At 42.9% G+C, this 25,799-nt stretch overlaps 1 protein-coding gene across 2 annotated transcripts in view; it reads left to right on the top strand.

Moving 5' to 3' along the window:
- Positions 1–25,799, top strand: part of nek11 (NIMA-related kinase 11) — a 117,303-nt gene that overhangs the window by 24,214 nt on the left and 67,290 nt on the right. For both annotated transcript variants that reach the window (XM_049583403.1, XM_049583402.1), the window contains exons 3-6: positions 560–725; positions 10,699–10,817; positions 11,151–11,215; positions 16,202–16,328. In XM_049583403.1, coding sequence (XP_049439360.1) covers positions 560–725; positions 10,699–10,817; positions 11,151–11,215; positions 16,202–16,328 — 477 coding nt within the window. The remainder of the gene's footprint in view (positions 1–559; positions 726–10,698; positions 10,818–11,150; positions 11,216–16,201; positions 16,329–25,799) is intronic.

Here is a 25,799-nt window from a genome sequence, read left to right as displayed (position 1 = left end):
TTCCAGGATCAGTCATTTGAATTTACAGTCACAAAACCATTTGGGACTCTTATAACGTGCCATCATTTTGGGTCAATCCAAATCAACCCCACGTCCCTGCTCCCCAGTGTGGACGCGTGTCAGCCATATGTTTAGGAGTTAACTTTGTAGTTAGGGAAATCTCTGCTGACTTCTCTCTGCATGGCGAATAAAATAATGTTTTGTGAATTCTTCCCATGTGATTAGTTTTTTTTTGGTGTTCTCTGTACAAACGCTGACTTCCTGTCTGTCCTGGCAGAGAGAACCGTCCTGTGATATAAAGTGTTTTCCCTGATCCAGTTAAGCCCTCTAAGAACAGAGGGTGCCTTATGATGTACAGACTGTAAATCCTTTTGAGATTAATAAACTTCATTTGACTTTTGGTGCATGGCTGGCGTGTGTTACCTCCCTCCATCTACAGTACGAGATGGTACCATGATTTTAAGTTTAAGATTTAAAGAGTTGTACTGCAACTTGTTTGGAAGTGAAAGTAGAAAGCTGGTCTCTCTCTTGTTTGAACTTTGACCTCCGCCTCTCCCAGGAAGGTGTTGAAGCAGATTCCTCTGGGTGACCTTCGACCTGACGAGACGGTCCGAGCAACGCAGGAAGCCCAGCTGCTGTCTCAGCTGCACCACCCGGCCATCCTCACCTTCTACCACAGCTTCCTGGAGAGAGACGCTTTCTGCATCGTCACTGAGTACTGCCAGGTAACACCAACACTGCTGTCAGACCATCACCTGGTGATCGACCTTGAGTCTTCATCTGAATATTTTTTGGGATTGTTTGGGTTGCACTGTTTGTGATGCCAGCGCTATATTGGTTCATTACTTTGAGAAATCTACGAAACCCTTTTTCTATTCTACAAAATGAGCTCATCAAAATCCATCAGTGGCCTCTTTTACTGTTCGAGGCAGGAATGTTGCGCTCTTATTCTGCCTTGCTGTCCCGTGTAAAAGGTACGATTGTGGAATGGGCGCACAGATTAGTCTCGCCTTTAAGTCCGCAGCTGAGGTAGTGACTGCATCCAACTGACGCAGGGCCGCCAACTCTCACGCACTGGCCGTGAGACACACGCATTTGATTGGCTTCACACGCTCTCACGCCACACCCCCGATTTCTCACGCTGAAGTGTCCGTCTGAGCCAAAACAAAAAAAGTCCCTGTTTCAATGCGCAATACACCTCCCGACCGCTACGTTGGATGTTGGTGGCGCTGTGGCCCAACTGACACCGGGATTGCACTCAGAAGAAGAAGGAGAAGGAGAAGAATAATAAGAAGATGGATTTCCCCCGCTCTTTTCAAGTATGTATGTTAAGTGTTTGTGCTCTTAAACTTTAAGTAACGTTTGCATATTTGTTTTTTGTGTGTTGTGAGATCATTTAAAGGCATTTATTTCGAACATATTATTATTTGACATTATTTTGTACATATTATTTTGAGGTTTCAATGCAGCTGTAAAAGTATACTGTAGGTTGATGCCTAATTAATTTTGTCTGTTTTATCTATACAAAACCATTCCTCTATGCTGCTTTATAATTGTATATTAATTACTGTATATATAGTAGTATACACAAATTACAATAATTTGTTATGTATGTATAAAGCATCATATACAGTAGGTGCGTACATTTTGTTTTAGACAAAATTAATTATCAAACTTTACTCATCTTTTAAAGGAATGTGAGATTTTTTTCCCACTGTGTTCTTGGTTCATTCTTCATAGGTGACAGGGTTAAGTCTGTTCATGAGGCTTGCCACCATTGCAAAGCTGGTCCTGGTGTTACCCCACTCCAATGCAGATGCAGAGAGAGAGACTAAAACCAGGAACAGCCTGGCTCTGGATGGAACCCTGTCATCAGTAATGACAATAAAGATGGCTGGCCTGGAGTCCTGCTTCACGTGGGAGCCCTCCCCAGAAACCATCAAGGCCTCAAAAAAGGCCACAAGCAAGTACAACAAAGCACACAGATCTTAAGGACTTTGACAGTAGCCTCCCTATTTTGGGAATTGTTTGTATAAATGGTTAAACTTTTATTAAATGACACAATGACATCAGACGAACCGAGGTATTCCAGGGGCCGTATTCACAAAGAGTCGCACCCAGTGATGAAATTCTAAGAAAATTCTTAGAATTGTGATGTTTTCCCAGAATTTCCCCTTAAAATTAAGAGTAGGTAGATAAAAGTAATTCACAAACCATCTTAACCCTTAAAAGAGCTCCTAAGGTGAAAAACTGTTAGGAGCAGGGAGGAGGACTTTTAAGAGACTTAAGAGTTTCCTGAGCCGAGGAGAAAATGGCAGAAACACAAAGAGGTCAGAGAAACGCTCTCTAAACACTGAATGACAGTGAATAAATGAAAGGCCATAGATTAGATTGTGCAGGGAGAATATCTGTAGTCGATCTAATTAGGGATATGCACGCCTTTCCCATCCAACACAATATCATCACAATGGCAGAAATAAAATGATCACAACACTAAGATATTTGAAAAACTGAAAAAATGCAGCAGTGCATCAGTGATGACTTGGGTCTGTCTCAGCCTTCCATCAGCAGAGTGATCACACTAACAATGACAACACTTTCACAGTCTGCAGTTCATGTCGTCTCCACTGGGTGTCCTCACACCTTGCAGGCTCACAGACGGGCCTGTCTGTGACAGCCAATCACATCTGTTAAAAGAATGCATCACACCTAGCAACGGTTCAACCACACCCTCCTCACTGAGGGAAAAGCTGCTGTGTCTTCCTCGCTCAGAGTTGCTTTGATAACTTACCTAAATCCCTCCTAAGCTAGGACTCCTTACTAAAAGTTTTTAGGCTAAGTTAGGAGCTCTCTGAGAGGATACTCAGAATGTTTGTGAGTACGGCCCCAGGTGTCCTCTCCCTGTAACATTTTCCAGCTCCTGCTGGGGGATCCCGAGGCATGGCCGAGCCAGATGATTTATATAATCTCTCCAGCGTGTTATGGGTTGACCCGAGGGTCTCCTACCAGTCGGACGTGCCAGGAAAACCTAAATCGAAAGCTTTGTCCTCCAGCTCAGCTCCCTCTTCCCCTCAGCGGCCCTGATTCCTGCTGACACTGCACTGATCCACCTGCAGATCTCACGCTCCATGTTACCCTCAGTCATGGACAAGCCCCTGAGATACTTGAACTCCTTCACGTGGGGCAGCACTGCTCACATGCAGGCTGCACAAATGGTCTGATGTACTCAGGTATTTGTTTTAATGAGTGAAATGTGTCCAAACTAAAGGGTAACTTTTGATCTGGACACTATTTCCCAACGTTTTGCATCTGACTCATGGAGACAAAAGTTTTTGCAGCCAGTCGGCTCAGATTGCATGACAACTGACTTTTATGTTCGAGACTTAAAGATCCTTTTTGTACTTCTTTTACTGTTTATTTGAATTGAGTTTAGTGGATTTGCTGATCACAGTTTCTGGTTAAACAAAGAGGATCTTACTGCTTAATATAAAGGTCTATCCCTGTACGGACCCTTTCATGTTTTCAGACACCTACAATAACAACCTGAGCCAATCAGTGGCATAAAAGTACTTTCAGTAGACATAGATTGAGGGTGCACATTGCCCTATTGCAGCCTGTTGTTACTCAATACTGGAACACTTTAAAAACAACATTGGCCCATTAGTCACTTGAGGAATTTTCAGACTGAAGGAACGTTTTCAAAGCTCTCAGAACCCCTTTTTTGGGTTATGTTTGCACTGCAAGACCTAGAAACGATCATTTTAAGAGACTTTTTAGTTCCTGTTTCCGAGTATGTACTCTCACAGCATAAGAGGAGCCATGAGTCACACAAGTGTAGAGTAATTGGTCCAGACGACATGAGTGTACATTGACTGGTCAAACACAGCCGACGCAGCACTGGCAACTGGCATTTAAAGAAACCTCTTAGCTGTGTAAACAACAGACAACACAAAACACACACAACAGCTTACAATGAAAAAAATGGAAGACAGACAGACAGAGAAGTCGAGGCTTTACTGAGCAAATATGCAACGGGGCAAATACAAAGTGATTTTGACTCGTCAAAGTGAAAGTGATGTTGCTATACCAACTGCTGGCCAGCTTACAGTCCGTCACTTTAGTGTTTTGGATGCGAAAGCAAACAGAAAACAAGCCCTTGCTGGTATTATTTCTCAGGGGAGCTCCCAGTGGACGGTTCCTCTCAGAGAGTCCCCACAACTGTTCAGTGTGAAAATGCTTTTAGGCACAGAACATGGGAAAATAGCGTTCAGGAAAAAAAGAATAACACAGAATAAAAACAAAGTTACCCTTTAATACAAAAGGAAATAACCTAATGTTAGTAATTACATACTGCAAGTTATAAATTTGGTGAATCAGAACTCTTGTTTAATGAAAACACTGAGACTGAACCAGAGCACAGACCCTATTACACTGCCTCTTCACGTCGGGAATTTCATGCCATTATTCTGCCTCGCCCCATCATGGAATGCGACCGGAGAATGTCCACAAAATGGAAAAAACAATGAGGTCAGAGGACTCCTTCGCCTCCGAGTAGAGGACAAGATCAGCCGCCATATTAGAGAGATGGTAGATTGCTATTACTATGTTATGCAATTGTTATTGTTTAGATAGAGCTGCCGACGCGTACGTTTCCAGTCCCAGTGAAGTGGAGCTACAGTCCCAGCTGGACGAGGACATCTAACTGGCCTACTGTCCTTGTCCCAGTATACAAGCACGGGAGGGGAATCCATTTATTGAGCCAAGTATGTGCGACTCCTCTACGATAGGTGGAGGTATGCCCCCTTTCAGCTTGTTAGTATTGGACCTTTTTCCTGTTGACCTATTACGTCACAGACCAAACAATGGACAAACAAGTTAGCTACGGTTAGCTAGCAGCTAACTGCTACCATGGTGGACAACTTTACAGCTCTGTACATTTGGTGCGTCCAAAAAGTCACGGCTCTGGATGTAGATTTCTCCATGTTGTTACCGGCTTCTTCTTCTCTTACACATTTAATGCTATTGGACTTCCGGGTCAAAGCCCGGGGCGGAAACTGTGGAGCATGCTCAGAGCGCCTCGGCCAGTTTGGGTCTGATTGACTGTATACATGCAGGAGTCACATGATCTGGGTGTGTTAGTCCCACTGTGACACATTCACTGCAGGACCATTTCACTCACACTGACATGTTTACAGGGATTTTAAAGGTCTGGTTTTAGTTGGACTTACACAATAAATAAATTTTTTCTGATGGCATGTAAACATGCTGACTGTTGTATTACATGTCAGGCCTGTCACACCTCTTTTGCCTATACAATGCTGTCTAATATCACACAGTAATGCTGCTGGTGTTTAGCTCTGTTTAAAAATGCAAAAGCATCATAGAGAAGGGACTTCCTAGCGGCAGTATAGCGGCATCTCTGTGTAAAAAGGGTGAGGAAAACAAAACTAGGAGCTAAAAGAGGCTGAAAATCTGCAGATTCACAGCAGAGTGTATCAGTGTCTCTGCCTCTCTGCTCACTGTTGCTTCTTCTCACCTCATTTTTTCAAATCTATCATCTGTGAGGTGAAAGAGAATATGAAGCAATAATGTGAAATTGAGTCTCTCCCCTCCCCCTCCATCTTTCTCTGTGTTTTCATCTTTTCATTACATTTCTTTTCATCTCGGCTTTCTTGATTACAGCAGGTACTGTCTCCTTTCTCTCTCCTCTCTCCTCCACACTAATGAATCTCACACTGCCTTCATCTCCACTCTCATATTTCGCTCTCCCTCCCACACACGGTGTTTTCTCCTCGTACACGTCACTCTGTGGTGATCCCCCCCTCGTTATCGGCTGTCCTCCCCCTGCAGCTCAATGACACTCTGCAGCTCCAGCATCGCCCGAAGCTTTAATTCCCCCTCTGAGCTTCACTCATTTCTCTGCTGGTTAACTTGGTTTTATCTTTTATTGCATTTGTGCATCAGTATAAATACAAACAGACAGGAAGCGACATCAGCTCTGAGGATTCATTTCTCACCAAGAACAGCTGATTCTTCATAGTTTGATTTTAAAGGAGGAAAAAAACCACACACACACACACACACACTGAAACATGTACTCCGTCCAATCAAAGCTCTCATGCACTCGGAGACCCTCGGAGCTATTGTTTCTGATCAGACCATTACCCACAATCCCCTGCGGAGCTGTGGAGGACTCCAGGCTTTCACTGCAGCCCATTAGAGAAGAAACTGAAAAAAGAAATTGAGCCTGGTTATGAAACAGAAAATGCATGCATGCCTTTTATTCACATGGAAGATTTTAAATTGTATTTACAGAGATGTGAGAACACACCGTACCTGATCCATCTACACATCAGACCTCACTGACATTAATGCTAATAATAAAAAATCCACCTTCGGATCAAAACCTTTCTCAGCAGTGTGTTATGTGGCTCACGTCAGATGGTTTGAAGAGGACAGCCGGATTTAGAAAGACAATCAAACACCATTGTTTATTTAATACTCGTGGTCTTCAGTAGCCTTCACTGTGCTGATCTCAAATGTGCCCCAACAGCTGCTTTCAAATCCAAATTAAAAGCAGTTGTTCTCCTGTTCCTTCGATCAGTTTCTCCGCTGCACTTTTATTTCCTCTGTTGCATCTGGGGCTGCTTACAACTTATAACCTCTGTGTAAATGTATTTCTGGTCTTTTCCCCCTTGCTTTCCTATTCATACTAATCACATTTTATTTATTTATAATCAGTCTAATTGTGAAACTAGAGAAGTGCGCTCAGTGGAGGGCAGATCTTCACCAGGAGGCCGCCCGAGCTGATCACGGCAACTCTCCACAGTTCTTCAGACGCACCACAGCTTGTTTCAAAAGCGTCCCAAAAGCTATTAAAATACACGCCACATCTATTTTTGACAGAGCCGCAGCACTTTGCACAGAGCAGGTCGAGTTTACAGTACTGTATGTGAAATATAGATAAAATATAATTATGAGGATGAATGTGTGTGTATGTTGTTCATATCTGGACTTTAATGGTACTAACTTTCTCTGTAGGCTGCAGCACAAGAAAGAAGGATGTAACAACAATTAAAACTGACAAAAAAACCTAAGCATTTACTACACAGCATGCTGACTTAACTACTGATGGTAGAGGCACAAAATTAGGCAGCTTAAACACTCTGGTAGCGATGGACAATATTGGATTTTATACCAATATCCAATATGCTGATATATATATATATATTCATTTGGCCGATACTGATATCGATATATCCACTATTTCCCACCTAATTTCAGTGATCATCATCAAGTCTCTTCTGTAGTGACATTAACATCATATTATACAAACATACTCTTATCGTGACGGCCCACCAGCAGATGGAGACATAAAGTACAGCTCTGTATATATGAAGAATTAACCTGCAGATGCTCTGGTTGAAAATGAGACCAAAGTTTTCCATGCGTGTCAGTTTTTGATTGTGTCCTGCAACAGATTGTAAAGTTTGTTGCTGAGACGATATTTGGAAAACTTTGGACCATGAGAGGTCCTTGAACATACAGTCACACACGTGCACACAAATTTGAGGCTAATTGGTCCAGTAGTTTGCAAGATTAGCAACAGACACTCACACACTTACACATGATCAAACGCATGAACCCCTCCAGGCTTACGATTGGCGTAGATCATAAATTTCATTTAATTTGAGTTAAGACTGGGCTATACATCAATATTTTATCGACGTCATGATATGATATGGATATTGTAATATCTAAAGTGTTTTCTTTTCTTGGTTTTAAAGGCTGCATCGAAGTAAAGTGATCTAATTTTCTGAACTTACCAGACTGCTCTAACTAACTTGGCGAACACATTGATTTATTAACTGATAGGGGACTGCATTTAGCAGCAGGAAACAAATCAAACAACTCCTGCAGTATAATCCAACTCTCATTTATCCAGTCGTATGCTCAGTACTTCCCAAACCCGAGTTTTAACGGGTCCACGTCCCGTTGTTCCGATATGTGATTATACTAGGCTATACTGTATTTGTGTACCATAGAGGATCAGCAAACACAACAAAAGTAGGCTACTGGTCGAGATACAAGTGCCATAGAGAGGAGAGAATGAAACACCATAACCTCCTGTTATTGAAGGGAAATTAATAACAAGAGGTCCTAACTTTGTTTCAAGTGACTAGTGACATAAAAATAATAGTTAGCATGTTAGCCGTTAGTCTAGATACAGCCGGGGCGCATAGTAGCGTCAGACCTGTTAAAACGTAAGTGAACGGGCAACCTTCAAGTGCAAAGTTAGTCCACTAAACAAGCTTTTTTCCACAAAGACCGCCTCATATCGTTAGGATAAATGTCAGAGAACATATAGAAAACGACATGTAAACGTGTTGTCTTACCTTACCGGTGTGCTGCCATGTTTGTTTACCATCTAGCTCTGCTTTCCAAAGCGCAGCCGAAATATTGCGAGAACAAGCAGCGATCTCATACCGTGCCTGAAATCTCGCGAGAACAAGCAGCAACAGCTGGAAGGCAGAACCGGACAGTAGCCTGAAAAGTTCATTCATTTATTTTATGAAAGATTTATAGAATAATGGCTGACTTTTGCCAGACTTCGACTTTGTGGAGGAGGAATTTGATTTTGCAGAGTTTGATGGCCGCCCTTATTTATTTGAGCCAGAATACACTGACGAAGAGCTTCGTGAAATTGAAGAACGGAGGAGGAGACAGAGAGAGGTGCAACAGATAGAGAACGAGAGAGGAGGAATGGCTGCTGCAAGGCTGCGTAGCTCTGGAGATTGGTGGTGTACCTGTGAATGCTGTGCCCCAGTGCCCACAGAAGAGGAATGCCTCTGTTGCAAGGAATGGGACCGGTTGCAGCCTTATTTTCAAGGTCTGGATGTGACCGAGGACGAGACACCTCCACCTGGAGTAGTATCCAGCTGGGCTGTATCTAGAGCTCGCCAGATATATTTCGGCCACGCTTTGGAAAGCAGAGCTAGATGGTAAACAAACATGGCAGCACACCGGTAAGGTAAGACAACACGTTTACATGTGGTTTTCTATATGTTCTCTGACATTTATCCTAACGATATGAGGCGGTCTTTGTGGAAAAAAAGCTTGTTTAGTGGACTAACTTTGCACTTGAAGGTTGCCCGTTCACTTACGTTTTAACAGGTCTGACGCTACTAATGTGCCCCGGCTGTATCTAGGCTAACGGCTAACATGCTAACTATTATTTTTATGTCACTAGTCACTTGAAACAAAGTTAGGACGATAGGAGACAGGTTGAAATAAACCGAAATTTCCCTTTAACTCTGGGGTCCGGGTTGTGTGGGGAGCTCTCCGCGGTGCTCAACGGCTCCCAGACGGTGTATTTCTGCCTTGATGGAGTGCCGCGACGGCTCTGGGTCAGCTGGGAAAGGCTTGAGGCGAAGCAGGAGAAATCAGGATTTGTCGCACACGATGTATTGCTGCTCCCGTGCTTTATTCCCACACCAAAGCTTGAGGTGAAGCAGGCTCACAGCTTATGTGTCTGTCACTTTCTTTTTCATTTTAACCCACACCATGATCTTTTCCTGACCCTAACCAAGTGGTTTTTGTGCCTAAACTTAACCAGACCTTAACCACAGGGCATCATGATGATTTTGGAACAATGGGACTTTGGAACAATGAGTTTAATATGGTCGGAACAATGGGCAGTTCCCCGTTTTAACTAAAACCTTTGTGTTTAACACTGAACTGAAAGAGAAACTCATCTGCTCTCTTCAAAGACAGACAGGTTTTTGTTTGTTCTGCATTGTAACATTTGGTCCTCAATTAATCAATAAACCAGTATGTTCACTGTTTTCTGTAGAGGCATGTGAGAAAAACAAGGTTTTCTTCACAAATTCAAGATAACACAACATGACTAATCGTCAATGTGTGAGTGAAGTTTTCCTTTAAGTCGTGGCTAGTTGCTGTCAGAAACACCTCAAATTTACTGTTAAGTTAGGCATGGGTTAAATTAGCGGAGATATTTTAATGTTTTTAGTGTTATATGTCAGTACGGCAAACTGACACAGTTTGAGTTGCAGTGATGGAGTGGCATGTTCCTCTGAGCTATCTGCTCCTGTTCGTTGATTCTGGGAGAGTGAAGAAGGGTTCGGTTGTTCATATGTTTATCGGGCAGCTGTGGCTCAGGATGTAGAGCAGGTCGTCCACTAATCGGAGGATCAGCGGATCCAGTCCGCATGTTGAGTAAGATACTGAACCCCATAATGCTCCTGATGGCTGTCGCAAAACTAAAAAGGCTCTGTACAAGTGCAAGTCCAATTACTGTTACCAACAACCAGCAGTAAAAGTGAATCAGAGCCCTGAAGCCCCGAGACTGCTGTTCACTTGTATATTCAAAGTTTATTGATATTAAATGTGTCGTGTGTTCAAATGCTTCTTGAGATATGCGGACACACACACACACACACACACACGCACAGATTCCTTGCTGTATAAACAGAGCAGACTTGACTGAAGATGAATAGAAACATAGTAAAAAATAAAACAGATCCTCTTTAGTGTTTCTGTGCTGTCAGAAGAAACGACACCTTCCTCCTCCTCTGGACTCTGTGACGGTTCATCAGATCAATATGAAACTCTTCACATGTTTCTGACCCACGTCATGTGTGTTAACTTCAGCCTGCCTCCTGTCTCTCCCTCCGTCAGGATCGGGATCTGGACTGTAAGCTGGAGGAGGTGAGATGCGCCGGGCGGAGCCTCCCAGAAATCCAGGTCGTCGATTGGCTCGTCCAGCTGCTGCTCGGCCTTCACTACATGCATGACAGGTGGGGGATACGGTTGCCATGGCAACATGCATTTCTCCCGCTGCCTCCTTGAGTGCATGTTCTTTTTTTCTTTTTTCCTCCTCTCCTTTCTGCTCTCGTGCATATTTAACATTTTCTGGATAATTAGTGTAATGAGCTCCATTAGGAAGCTCGCAGCGTCACAGCAGATGACTGCAGGTCAAAGGTCAACTAGTCAATAGATGAAATGAACTGGGACCAGACAGGGTCAGCCTCTGCCTGTCACATGTGCAGTCCATCGCTAAACTGTGTGACTGATAAATGAATGTGATTGGCTTTTGTCCTGTTGTCTTGACGCTGCGCTGCTCTCTGCAGGCGAATCCTCCACCGAGATCTGAAGGCCAAGAACGTCTTCCTGAAGCGAAACCTCGTTAAAATCGGTGAGATTCCTCCTGCTGCTGCAAAGGCTCATGGGACTCTCTCAGTATTTGTTTGAAATCTCACAGAGCATACATGTGTGTTTATATATGTGTGTGTGTGTGTGTGTGTGTGTGTTCAGGGACTCCTGTGCTGCGTTCAAAGCCCCCCCCTCACAACAGAAACTCCTAAAAGTGAATCATAAATAGAAGCGTGCCGGCGGTTAATGATGAGTCCATATTAAACACCAGTTTATATTTGGAGTGTTAGCTCAGCAGATCGTTCCTGCTGTCGGCAGTTTTGGACTTTTACCAAACTCTGATCACTAGCTGCACACACACACACACACACACACACACGGAGCAGAGAGGCTGCGGATCAGCTGAAAGTTACTCAGCTGACTGAGAAAATAAATTTGTATATTTGCGCCTCAGTTTACGCTGACACACACACACACACGCAGACATGCAAGTGTTGGAGCATGAAATGAGCTGTGGATATTTAAATCTCTGTTTACACCACCACATATACACTGGCAGTATTTCCCCTTTATGAATTCAACAGGACGCCGTCTCACTGCTAAATGATCGGCGCCGCTGCTATAAAAATCTCACTAACTCAATAAACTTGATGTCTTCACTTTGAGCAGCCAGAGTCAGGGCGAGGCTGATAAACCCAACACCTGCAGATGTGTCACTGTTTAACACTATGAGTTATTGCTAATAGACCTGTTTACAGTTTAAACAATGATGACGGATGTAAGGCTGCACACACCAGTGTCGTCCTGTAGAATAGGCAGTGTAGGCGAATGCTGAGGGCGCCGTCATCCACGGGCGGGGGGGCACAAATGAGGGAAGTTTATCTTTTACTATTTTTTAACTGTCACTACTGATATTTGAAAATATGACGTAAGGACACAGCAACGTAACTACATATCAGAGCCTACTGAATAATACAGAGGCCTCTTCTTCTGGGCCCCCTCCTCACAGATCCATGTATAAATCAGCAGCTGGTGATTGTTCCCTCTGAGCAGCAGGTTGCATCGATTCATGCTGTGAAGCGTTCAAGCTCTCTTCAGTATAAATGAGGCGGAGGTCATTTATAACTTTCTCATAATGAAACTTGAATAATTCAGCTGCTTGAAGGAGAAATGTGTCGATGTTTTCACAGCACTGTAAAATAGATATTAGAGATGAATTATGATGGATCAGATATATTAAAAACTAGGGATGTTCCTGGCGACTAAACTAAAATGTTAATAAAGACTGGTCGACTAGTCTAAAAAGGAGAACACTCAGAAAACGGTCAACATTTAGCACAATTTATTGTTAAGTATTTAAAACATTGGCCCAAAACACTGTGCATTCAGAGCTCTTTGAAGCCTTTAATCACAATCTTCAACAACCATGTTGGATTTTAAATGCTGCTGAAGTACGAGACACTTTGTGCCGTGCACTATGAATGTGAACATGTAACTCAGTCAAAAGTTAACCACTAAAATAACATCTAAAATAAATAAGTTGCCTCTGAAATGTGGGGCGCACTGAACCCTGCACATTATCTGACAGAAACGATGCACTTCACTTTAAAGTTAATAAAACAACATGTAGATTATAATTAAGAGGCCTGTTGCTGCGTGCAGTATGAATGTGAACCTGCACATTATCTGACAGCAACTCTTAAAGTTAACAATAATATAACGTCTCAAAAAAGATTCATTGCTGCTGAATTCATTTTCTACATCAAAGTGCTGCCAAACCGCGCTGGTTTGTGAGAGGACATCTCTCCAGTTTAAAACTCCAGTCCTGCTGTCTGACGGCTCTGTAGCACCCACTAGTGGCGGGCGGCTGCATGACAGTTAAGCACTAATTGGTTTAACAGACTAATATTTCTGGTGCTGACTAGCGACAGGGCGGACGTTAAATCATTTAGACGGCAAATCGTATTCATCCGCAGTTTTTACCAGGCTACGTTTTTATTATGATGTGGTTGTTTGTTGTTTGGTTGTGTCAGCAGTTTGATATATTGATGTTAGTTATCAGCCAAATAAGCAGTTACATATCAGCATATATTCCAATATTGTGCATCTGTTCTGTAAATCTCTGAGCACTTAGTTTTTTAGACAAGTGATGGTCGTGTAGATCGCTCAATCGAGAGCTTTGCAGGACAGGACAGTATTGAACGAGGTGAGAGGAGGAGAGGCAACAAGTCTTGAAGCATTTTATTAAACGACATGTACAACTGAGTACAAATTACAAACCACAAGGCAGCACGAGAGACTACATCTGTGTCTTTCTAAAGAGATGAAAGAGAGACAAAAGAGACACATAGCTCCTGGCTCTTTTCTCTGCTCCTTTAATCTGTGTCTGTGTTTACACCTGTTGTCTGTCTCTGAGCTGCACACCTTCCTCACACCTCTGTCCAGACGGCCGTTTACTCTCAGCTTCTGTTCTTCAGCAGGACGAGCTGAAAGAAAGGCTCTTTAATCAGTGTCTGTGTTTGGTCCTCTGACGTCAGTGATGGGAGAAAGACTCTTTTACTTTAGTAAAAATATTAATACCACAGCATGGACTCATTTTATAAGTAAAAGTCCTCCATATAAAACCTCACTTAAGAACAAAATTATAAGGCTCAAAATATACTCAAAGTAGCAAAAGTAAAAGTAATTATAGCTGCTGTGCAGCGATGGGTCGGGCCCGGGCATTTTTAGGCAATTCTGAGCAACAAGCAGAAGAATTGGAAGACATTTAGGAATTTAGCAACACAATCTGCCTTTTGCATCAGCTGAGGCTTGAACTCACAACCTCTGAGACTAAGAATCAGTTTCTATCTCACTGAGCTAATTAGTCAGTGACAATTCATGTGTAGCTTCACAGACTGACTAAGCCAGACGTGCAGGTTTAGCAGCCGTCCATGCATGGAAAAGCAGATTTCAAACCACTGTAAAAAATTCAGTTATTGAAACAAAAATCTGAAAATACACATATTGCATCTAGACAGCATGGAGATGTTGGTAATTTGTTTGTAACAATGATTGATTTGCTCCATAAGTGAAAACTGATGTTTAAAATTGCCATTTTTACATTGACTCCAATTGTTCACATTAGAGCAAAATTCAAAATGCTGTCAAAAATTCAGTTTGAGATAAAATTCTGAAATTTGCCACACATCATCTACCATGACTCGAGAATTTTGTCATTTTTTTCATGAACATTGAAGATTTATTTAGCAAGAATTTGCATGTATATGTTTACAGTACCGTTTACAGTCCAACATTTTGATGCACTGTAGGCTCAATTTTTGATCAATCAAAAATCTGAGAAACGTAGTTTGTGTAGGACAGTCTGAAGATGCTCTGTAGCAAGTCTGCTGTCAATTGAGCAAAAAGTGTGGGAGGAGATAGGTTTAAGAAGTTTTACAGTTTTTGAAAAAAAAAACAGTGATGGACTTCATAATTTTCAATAGGTTTAAATGTACAAAAGTTTCTTCAGTATTGGGGCTACAGTTTGATGACAGTTGTGAAGTTGTAGCACGTATGGTTGATTTGTTATGAATTTTCAAAGTTTTGAACTTTAGACGCTTGCTGTAGCGCCACCATCAGGACTATTGGCTTGAGTTTACAGCTGAGGATATCTGGCATGAGACTGGACCTTTGTGCAAAGTTTGGTGAGTTTTCACCCATGGGAAGTATGATTTCCTCAGAAGAAGAAGAAGAAGAAAGAAGAAGAATACCTAGAATTACAGTAGTGTCATCACTTCATGCAGAGTGACTCATTTCAGAACAATATACATTATATAATAGGATTCTAATTATTGATGAATTAGTGTGTTCATCACTTTAATGTTGCAGCTGGTAAAGGAGGAGCTCATTTTGATTATTTTATATTTTGTATTAATAATCTGAGTCTGTAAAGTAACTAAAGTTATCAGATAAATGTAGTCAAGTAAAAAATATAATGTGAGATGTGGCAGAGTAGATCATGTTCCTGCTCTCCAGAGGATGAACCCTTTATGACTTTTTATGACGTAGGTGCAGACATTTCCTGTGGCCTCTCTGTCAGTCTGCTAAATTTGGACTACCTGTAAATTTTGGCTAAATACAGTCTCTTGTGTTTATTTTGTAAGTCTTGGTGGTGCTTTTTGTGTTTGGCTTCGGACGATGATGGTGTGTGGCTGCGAGTCACTCATCAGGATGAGGACACGCACTCATCAGTCTGTAAACTCTCCTCCTGCGGACCTCTGCTAGGTTGGGGATTTCAAATGTAAACATCAGTAAACATCGAGGAAAAGATGGAGAAGATGGCTCCAGCCGAACTAGCATCCTGCTAGTTATTGTGCAGACATTGAAAATAAACTGTCAGTTTCCAACAGGATATCAGGAACTATATCATCTTTTGATTCACTAAAACTCGGCTAAATCCTGGACAGGTGACTCTGTAACTATAAGCTGATCTGAGAGCAGAGGAGAGAGCGGAGTGTGTGTTACAGTGAAGAAGGACTGGTGTGACAGTGGGAATGTGAGGTGCTGTCCTGTTCCTGCCGTGGATCACTGCGATACGCACAGGTGGCACTGCTTGTGTTCAGGAGGAGCGACCATGAGGCCGTCTTGTTGGGATGTGATGACAGTTAAATCATTCCACAACCAGAGACCACAGATCACCAGAACCATCCGGAAACATGGACGATTACAAAGCAGCAGCCAACCATGTAGGGAGACGCTAAAAAGATGCTATTTTGTAAAAGTTACGTTAAAGTTAATTAAGTTAAAGGAGCTGATGGAATCAAATCAAATCAAATCAAACTTTATTTATATAGCACTTTTCATATATTAACAATGCAACACAAAGTGCTTCACAAAATAAAAACATACAACAAAAATACTACAAATAATCACACAATCACATTTCACTGGAGTTGTATTTTGTATAGTTCCATTTAACAAACAAATAAATGATTGATTGATTGATTGAACCCTTTAGTGAGGGCCTGTTGTTTCTCATCTCCTCTAGGTGATTTTGGAGTTTCCTGCCTGCTGATGGGATCATGTGACCTCGCCACCACCTTCACCGGTACTCCGTTCTACATGAGCCCAGAGGTGCTGAACCACCAGGGCTACGACTCCAAGTCTGACATCTGGTAAACGTTACACATCTGATGTTATATTATTATATTTTTCTTATTGTCAGTGAATCTCATGAAAACACCAAAACCACAATGTGCGGCTGCGTCTCTTGATACTCTCTGACTCCAGGACTTTCTGTAAGAAATTAGTTTTTGTTTTTAGAACCAGTAGAGCTTGTTTTCCTCTGATGGGATTGGTTGGGAGCTGGAGGCTGCACAGGTGCATCATGGGAAGGATGGATGGACTGCTGCAGGTGGAGAGCAGGAATTCATTTAGTTCTTGTTGCTGCAGGAAGGAAACAAATTTGAGCCGACCGTGGTCTGCAGTTTAGAGACGTGTTACTGACGGACTGGAATCTGAGATGTGAGTTTCCTCTGGAGACTGATGTTGAGGCTGCACATGTTTGTTCATTTTACAGTGAATTTCAGGACACAGCTGACAGAGTTAAACATGTAGAAATGACTCCTGAAAGAACGAGATGAGTCTGATCTCTGACAGCAGAGACGTCAGTGTGCTGACAGGCAGGACGACGACAAAAACACAGTTGAAGTGAAAACAGCTGATATGATACTGATGAAGGAAGATAAGAGGAAGAAGAGGGGAGTTAGAAGACAGAGTGAAGATGAACCTGACTGCTTAGTAAAGTTTTGTGCTCTGTAAAACTGATGATACAGTTTCTATTTTATGTGTCAGCTGATGTGCTCCTGCAGACTGCCAGCTGACCCCGTCTGCACTCAGGAAACCTGACTGTTCAAACACTCACCTCTAGAAAAGGGTTAAAGCTTATTCTAGCCTGATGTAGAAAACTTGTAAATGTCTGTCAGTCAGAGATCTGTGACCTCAACACAGTCTGTGCGCTGTGGTCATGACAGCTGAAGTTAAACTAAAATTAATCTTAAGAAATAGATAGCTGCATATGTACGCAGACTCTCTGGCTTTGGTTGCCTGCAGGTAAACAGTCTGTGGAAAGCCGTCAGTCGTCCACTGGATGGTGGTTAGCAAATGCCAGCTGAACTTTTGCTGTTGTAACTAACAGTTCTTCTTCTGTTCTCCATCTGTTCTTTTTGTCACCTGCAAAACAGCTTCATGTGCATCACCACCTCATTCTGGACTTAAGGACCTCATTACACATAGCCAGAAAAATGTCAGACTGTAACCTGATCAGCAGTGATGCCATCATGAGCCCCCTGGCCTCCCTCTGAAGTCGTCATAATCCTGCTTTTGGTCAGTGACTTCCAGTGTCAGACGATGAAAAAATTCATTCTATTACATCGGCACGATACGTGGTCAGTTGCCGTTACTGTTTTATGGTGCCTGGTAGCATCAGGGGATAACACAGTGGGACAAAAATTAAAGTCTGAGTCGGGCAGGTGGGAGAGGTGATTGATGGGTCCAAAAAATACCAACTTTGACCCAGGAGGCCAGCGCTCAGTTCCTGTAAGACTGTAAAGCCAAACCTTGTTCTTTTTTCCTAAACCCACCCATGTGTGTGTGATGTTAAAGGGAAAACAAATTGTTGGTGTTTTACCGCGTTTGTTTTAAAAGAGACTGTATGCAAACTGTACATTTCCTGTGAACGTCCCAGAATGTCAACAGCCAACACACCCAGGGTACTTTGGACGTCGTCTCTCGATGTGAAAAGTCCATGACTGAATGTGGATATGTGACGAGGTCGCAGTGAGAATGTGTTGTCACCTGCAGGGTTGACACACCTGAAGCTCTGATTTTGAGCAGTTGTCAAACAGTTGACCTGAATTATCCTGATGCAGTCGGTCAGAAACCTTCAGCAGCTGATGTATGAAAGAACTCTAACAGGTGGAATCAGGATTGCTGGGACATCCTTATGTTCGAACATGGTGTTCGTTATGGCCAAACTGCGACCTGCACAGAAGTCCAATAACTGAACACCGCTCGGGTTCAAATCAGTCAGGCCATTCCTCCCAGTCACACCCCTCCAGGTCCTGCTGTCATTGCTTACGTGAGCGTTGAAGTCCCCCAGCAGAACAATGGAGTCCCTGGTCAGGGCACTGTCCAGCACCTGTCCCAGGGACTCCAAAAAGGGCGGGTACTCTGAACTGCTGTTCGGTGCATAAGCGCAGACAACAGTCAGGACCCGTTCCCCGACCCGAAGGTGCAGGGAAGCAACCCTTTCGTCTACTGGGGTGAACCCCAACGTACAGGCAGAGAGTCTGGGGGCTATCAGAAAGCCCACCCCGGCCATCCGCTTCTCACCTGGGGCAACTCCAGCAAAGGAGAGAGTCCAACCCCTCTCAAAGACTTGGGTTCCAGAGCCGGAACTATGTGTCGAGGTGAGGCCAACTATATCTAGCCGGTAACGCTCAACCTCTTCCACAAGCTCCGGCTCCTTCCCTGCCAGAGAGGTGACATTCCATGTCCCAAGAGCCAACTTCCGTAGCCGAGGACCCTCCGGGCCGGGTACACGAGTCCTTGTTAATATCCATCATGAAGGGTCCTTTGAACCGTTCTTCGTCTGACCCTTCGCCCAGAACCAATCTGCCATGGGAAACCCTACCAGGGGCAAAATGCCCCCGACAGCACAGCACTCAAACTCCTCCACCACGATAAGGTGACGGTTCTCGGAGGAAACAGAAACATGTTTTTAAGGCTCTTTGCAGAGAAACAATAAAAACAGCAGCACACAGTGGACTGCTGATGGTTTATTGTGTTTAACAGACCAGACCGAGGCTGCATCCCATAATAGTTATAAACCACAGCCTCAGATGTTGGTCTGACAGAAAACACAGCAAAAAAGCTTTTCAGTGAACGGTGCTGCACAGCGACACATTTACAGTGCAGATCATACAGCAGGCCACGTGTTCATTAGACACAAAGCAGAAACTATTCGGTGTAAATAAACGTGCACGTGATTAATTGCTTTATTATTAGACTATTGTTTATTTTAGGAACTTAAATATACAGGAAGATACTATATTTTACATTTATACAGAAAAATTCTGAGCTTGGCTTTAGAGCAGATTCTGTATTTACATCCCTGCTACCTCATAAACTGTGATGTGTTCCTGTATTAATGGGACCTGCTGCTCTCTGTGCTGCAGCTCTGAAACCTCCATGGTTACATGAGTGTTTTATTTCACAAAAACATTTTGTTGCTGCTGAGAATATTTTTTACAACACAAACTCTGGTCTGATTTATTCATGAGCTGCTGTCACCAAAAAGCGTCCTCGTCTCGTCTGACAAACAGACTGAACATCGACCGTGGCAGCTGAACTTTAACCAGCAGAGGCGAGAGGTCAAAAGTCGTTTTAATCACGTCTTTAACGAGAGAAGAGTCCACCTTCGCTAACACACACACACACACACACACACACACACGAGTGTTGGCAGGAGGTCAGCTGTTGTAATTAGTGAAGAACAGATCAGAGAGGAGGAGGATGATGATGAGGATGATGATGATGAGGAGGAGGAGGGGGTAATTAGCAGCAGAAGGTGATGAAGGTATCTTCACTTTCATTCTGAAGTTGTTGCTGCTCAAACTTCAGTTTCACATGAAGGTCATCACGTTACAGGGAAACGTGCGTGATTAATACTTTGAAGTTTTACTGATCTTTGACTCGCTCCGTCTTCATTATGTACCTGTACATTATACAGGTAGCCAATCAGAGAGGGGGGCGGGGCCATGAGGGGAACAGTTTGTCTGATAATTGAGAATTATAATAATGATCAAAACTACTTCAACAAAGGGTCATATGAAAGTTACCTTTATAAATTAGTCAAACTTTAAGGCTGCATCTCTTCGTCTTTTGTCTACACAGCAGCAGAACAGTTTGTAAACTCAACATCTGATTTATTATTGTCTTATAAAGTAGTTGCCGCTGACATGTGGAGGTGTGACGGTACACAACAGTCATGGTTCTGTTTATACTCTCGTTGCGCAGCCCAGTTGCAGGTAAAAAATGTTGGCATTGGCGTTTCTGCAAACCACAGATATCATTTAAGATTGTATGTTTCATACATATTATATCTACGTTTCCTAAAGGATGTAATTCAGATTACTAGTATATGAAGTGACTTTGTCAATGGGAGGAGGAGGGGCTGGTGGATGGTGGATGGTGTGACATCTAGGTGACGCTTGCCACGCTGCAGACCACAGTTTGAGACCAGCAAACTGCAAAACTTGGTGTTTTTTACAGAGTCATCAGCAGCATTTTCCAGGTATTTTAAGGCAAAGTATAACATTTTTCCAGCTATGCACCTTATTATTCACGGAAACACGGAGGCAAAACAGAACGCAGCCAGCTTCCATTTTTTTGACACTTCCGGTCCAGCACCCTTACCACTGTGTAAATGGGAATCACCTTGTTGTTTACCTTGCTGAGTTTAGCTATATATATGTATATATCACATTTTTCACATCACTGTATCACCGTTTAGACTAATCTGATGTTTGTAAAGTCTATAAACACAATGAGTGAACAAACATTAGTATTTTCTCTGTGTGTAATTAATAACATGGTTATCGTAGATTAGCTGGGCTAACCGTTAGCTGTTAGCCGTTAGCTGTGTCTGTAATAACTCACTAAACTCACAAAGTGGCCCGTGAAAAAAATATTTTTTCCAGGGGATGTCTTAGTTACAACATGATTGAGCTAACTGGAGTAGTTTCATGTCGTATCCGACAACGGGAGGCTTTTAACAGATGACGTCCTGATGTTAGCTTTGCTGCTAGTGTTAACGTTAGCTGTCCCTGTCAGCTGCAGCCACTGATGCTTTCTAGACATCGTGATTTCCCAAAACTGAATAAATACCACACATAGCAACACAAAACTGCTTTGCTAGCTCAATCATGTTGTAACGGCTGGATGGTTGATGCGTACATGCTGATTCAGGTGCTATCAGAGCCGATCCGCGCATCACTGTGGCTTAATGATCAACTCAGTCAATAAAAACAGCCCGTCCTGTGTTAGGAGTGTATGTCGCTGACAGAAAGAAAGAAAGAAAGAAAGAAAGAAAAGGAAAAAAGATAGAAAAGTAGCGTACACCTCACATATTTATTTCTCACAGTTGAGCACACGTGTGGCTGGCATGCAGAAGCACCATCTGTGTGTGGAGGGTGTGAGCTGCAGCTTCAGCTGCTCAGGTAGAGAGGCTGTGTAGCCCGGTGTGTTTTTTCACTGATTCGGTTCTGCAGGTTCTCTGCTGGTACACTGGAGACGGGGATCAAGCAGTTTGTCTCACTCGGGATAGATTGTGCTTTTTTGGTTCATAGTTTTTGATTGACGTGCGATTTATTCGCGTTTAGAGGGAATAAATTTCATTTATAACGGAAACGTGGGCACAGTTATCTATACAAAATACACTGACTAACTAACTAACTGATTGACTAATATAAACAACTGAAAATTGAAAAAAAAAAATAGCTTGCACCGTTAGCTCCGGTAAGGGAAAGCATGAGGGAAAGCAGCTGACCGGAAGTCACGCACAAAAAACGCTTCCGTGTTTGAAAATAAGGTGGATAACATAAACTTAACCAGGCTCAGACTGGCCACTGAGGGATTCTGGCAAATGCCATATGGGCCGCCCCACCTTGAGGGCCAAAAAACTACTACTAGAAATGAAAAACAAAGATGTAGGGAAAAAGAGGAAAGACCTGTCAGCTGCAGCCCGTTTGATGTTCGATCAGGAGAGACTCGTTCTGAGAGAAAATATTCATTTATTTACATGTCAGCAGAAGTATGAGAAATGTGAAAAATCTTTGGCGATTAGTAGGGCTGTACCCAAATATTCGGATATTTGAATATTCGTTTCTATGGGTAGGTATTCGTTATGAAAATTTGGTATTTGTTTTTTTATTTACTTTTAAAAATTTTTTAGTGCTAAATGTAGTCTTTTTGTTGTTGGTAAATGTAGGTTATCAATAAAAATCAAAACTTTTAAATTGCATTGTTAAAAATGTGAAAATATAGTATCGCCTACCAACTGAGCTTGTGTGCATGGCACGCTTGAGCGCATCCGTCTGAGGCTGTGGATCAATGCCAAGTTTTACCACTTTATCACTATTCCCTCTAACTTGTAGCTGTTTTTTTTTGTTATCTTTTGAATTTAATATGAATTATGAACCGTTTTTGTCAACGTTTGTTTCCCCCGTTCTGTACAATAAATTATTGTTTAAAGTTTCTTTTGGAGTGTGTGACACAAGTGTGTTTTGAAAACGGCCGCGGACTGTCACCTGCTCAACGCATCAGTACCTTCAGATGCCATGAAGGTAATAGCCAATAATGTCAAAATATCATTTACAGACTGATTTAACAGACGATCACTGCTGCCCGACCCGCAGGTCCATTTGAGGGTCCCACGGGTTACGGGTCGACCCGCGCATCACTACTCAGCTCAGTCTATAAAGGCTGTACACAACAGTAAGGCTATAGACATTATATTCTATTCAGGCCGGCAGAACCAGCAGCGCATCGGCTCTATAGTGCACGGCACTGCTGATTAACCATTTTATTGCAGCACAGAGTGTCTGCCAGCAACCAGTTACTTGCAGAGGCTTCCTACAACTTGTTTCAACGGTTCTGATTTAATCAGAAGACAAATTAAACAGGATGACTAGCCAATGTGAAAATCAAAAGAAAGCACAGAATAATGTACTGAAGGAGACTGTTGTGCCATCACATTTTTTTGTGGTTTGAGAGCAAAGTTCCGGTCGCCGCTGTGCAAAACTCTGCAAAGACGTAGTAGAACAGGTGGTGGTGGTGATGATGAGATGAAGAGGGAGCTGAGGATCTGGATGTGAAGAGGAGTGGGCTTTTGATGAGCTCATCCTCAGCTCTGGATAAGATGACTGGAGGAGATGAGGTGGAGGAGGGTGCGACCATTCTGTCTACAATGATGCCGACAGGAGCAGAGAGGAGAATAGATTTAAAGTTTGGCAAAGTCTGATTGGCTAACCAGGAGAGGAAACACCCACAGTCAGCTGTTTGGTGGAGGCGGCGGGATAGAGAGAGAATTGTGAATAGATAAAGAATGAAGACAGTCTTCCTGGTTGATACGATAAATAACGTTGCTATGGATGCAGTTGTGATCACGGACACTTGGTGATAGCAATGAAATTATTTTGAAATCAGTGTGGGGTGATGCAGGACCCCTCCCCCCTCTGTGCATCACTCTCTTGAGGTTCATTTCCCATCATCCCTCACTTATTGTGCTGTTGGCTTTCAGTGATAAAAATAAGAAGAATACATTTTATTTGAAAAGCGGCTTTCAAAACACTCAAGGTGACTGTACAATAGTAAACAAAGAAATGAATAACAACAAGGACAGACAACAACACAGAAGAAACAACACAGGGAAAAAAACCTCAGGAAATAAATGTACAGTGCAGTCACAGAGAGTAATTTGAACAGCTGAGTTTTGAGTCTGGATTTAAACAGTGGAAGAAAGTCAATGTTGCGGATGTCAGGTGGGAGTGAGTTCCTGAGTTGAGGAGCAGAGCTGCAGAAAGCTCTGAGGCAGGCGGAGGGGACAGAGAGGTGGATGGAGGAGGAGGATCGGAGGGAGTGGGAGGAGGTGGCAATGTGGAGGAGATCGGACAAATATGGAAGGTCGAGGTTATGGATGGCCTTGAATGTGTAAAAGAGAAATTTGAATTGAATCCTGGATTTAACTGGAAGCCAGTGAAGTTGCTGGAGGACAGGGGTGATGTGGAGAGGAGTTTTGGACCATTTGAAGCTCATGGAGGGACCTGTGAGGGAGACCAAAGAGGAGAGAATTGCAGTAGTCGATGCGGGAAGTGACAAGGCTATGGACAAGAATAGAAGTGGTGTGGGGGCTGAGGGAAGGGCGGAGATGATTAATGTTGCAGAAGTGAAAATATTATTGACATGAGAGTGGAAGGATAGAGTGCTGTGGAGGATGACACCCAGACTCTTAACCTGAGGGGAGGGGAAACAGAGGAGCTGTTAATTTGGAGGGAGAAACTGTCAATTTTAGATGTAGATTAGTAGATTAGATTAGTGTAGATTTCGTGCCCACGAGGAGGATCTCTGTTTTATCGCTGTTGAGTTTGAGGAAGTTAGATGTGAGCCAGGATTTAATTTCAGAAAGACAGGTGGTAAGGGAGGGGGGTGGGAGGGTGGAGTGTGGTTAAGTGGAGAGGTAGAGCTGGGTGTCATCCGCAAAGCAGTGGAAATGGATGTTTCATTTATGGAAAATATTGCCAAGTGGGAGGAGATAGATAATGAAGAGAAGGGGCCCCAGGACAGAGCCTTGGGGCGCACCTGGAGTAACAGGGGAGGGCTGGGAACTGAAGGACTTGAGTTGAAACCAGTCCGGGGGGGGGTGACAGATGCCAATGGAGGATAGTCTATTGAGGAGGATGGTGTGAGAAATAGTGTCAAAGGCCGCGCTCAGATCAAGGAGGATGAGAATAGTGTGTAAACCGTAATCAGCTGCCATGAGGAGATTGTTGGTGATTTTCAGGAGAGCAGTTTCTGTGCTATGGGAAGGGCGGAAACCAGACTGCAATTGTTCGTAGAGGTTTTATTGAGTGAGAGTGGAGTTGCGACCGTCTTTTCAAGAATTTTGGAAATGAAGGGTAGGTTAGAGATGGGGCGAAGATCATTGTAGTTGTTTGGATCTAGACCAGGTTTTTTCAATAGTGGGGTGACGGCTGCAGCTTTGAAGAGAGTAGGAACAATTCCAGTGGTAATTGAGGAATGGATGATGGCGGAGAAGAAGAGCAGCAGAGAGGAGAGGCAGGATTTGACCAGATCGAGCTGACAAGTGGAAGGCTTGGATTTGCAGATGAAGTCAGAGATTTCAGATGCGTCAGGGAGTTGGAAGCTGGAGAAAGGCTGACAGTGGGAGAGAAGTTCAGAGGAGACTTAGACTTAGATGCTTTATTTGTCATTGTAAAAGAATTTACAATGACATTTTATTGCACAATCAGGTTGCGGCCTCATAGCTAAAAAGAAAGTAATAATAAATATAAAAGAATACGTCCTTCCATACATTCCAACACACATTCACACAGTCAACCAATCAGTCAAATCAAAACAAATAAAGAGTCAAAAGAGCCTTTTACAGTGCCATTGTGTGCATAGAAATAGATTTCATTTAAAAAAGTGACCATTTACTTTTAAAAATAGTAATATATTGCACATAAAAACATGAAAGTGCCGTGTTGTCTACGCTGCACGGTTTTTGAGTTCACTGTCCAGGAATCGTATGGTGCGTGTTTTGATGGATCTGTATCTTCTGCCAGAGGGCAACAGTTCAAAAAGGTGATGGGCAGGGTGGAAAGAGTCTTGGATGAGAATGTTGTGTGACTTCTGCAGAAATCGTGAGGTGAAGATGTTGTTCAGGGCTGGTAGTGGGGGAGGTGGTGATTTTCTCTGCAGTTTTAATGATTCTCTGCAGAGGAGGAGAGAGGTAGAGAACCAGTACTTAAGTGCTGGTGGATTTTGTGAATTTTGTCAGTGAAGAAGTGCATAAGGGAGTTACA

Source organism: Epinephelus fuscoguttatus, linkage group LG8, assembly GCF_011397635.1.
Source record: "Epinephelus fuscoguttatus linkage group LG8, E.fuscoguttatus.final_Chr_v1".
In the NCBI taxonomy this organism is placed as follows: Eukaryota; Metazoa; Chordata; class Actinopteri; order Perciformes; family Serranidae; genus Epinephelus; species Epinephelus fuscoguttatus.
Note: the sequence above shows the minus strand (reverse complement) of the source record. Positions and strands in the feature narration are given on the sequence as shown.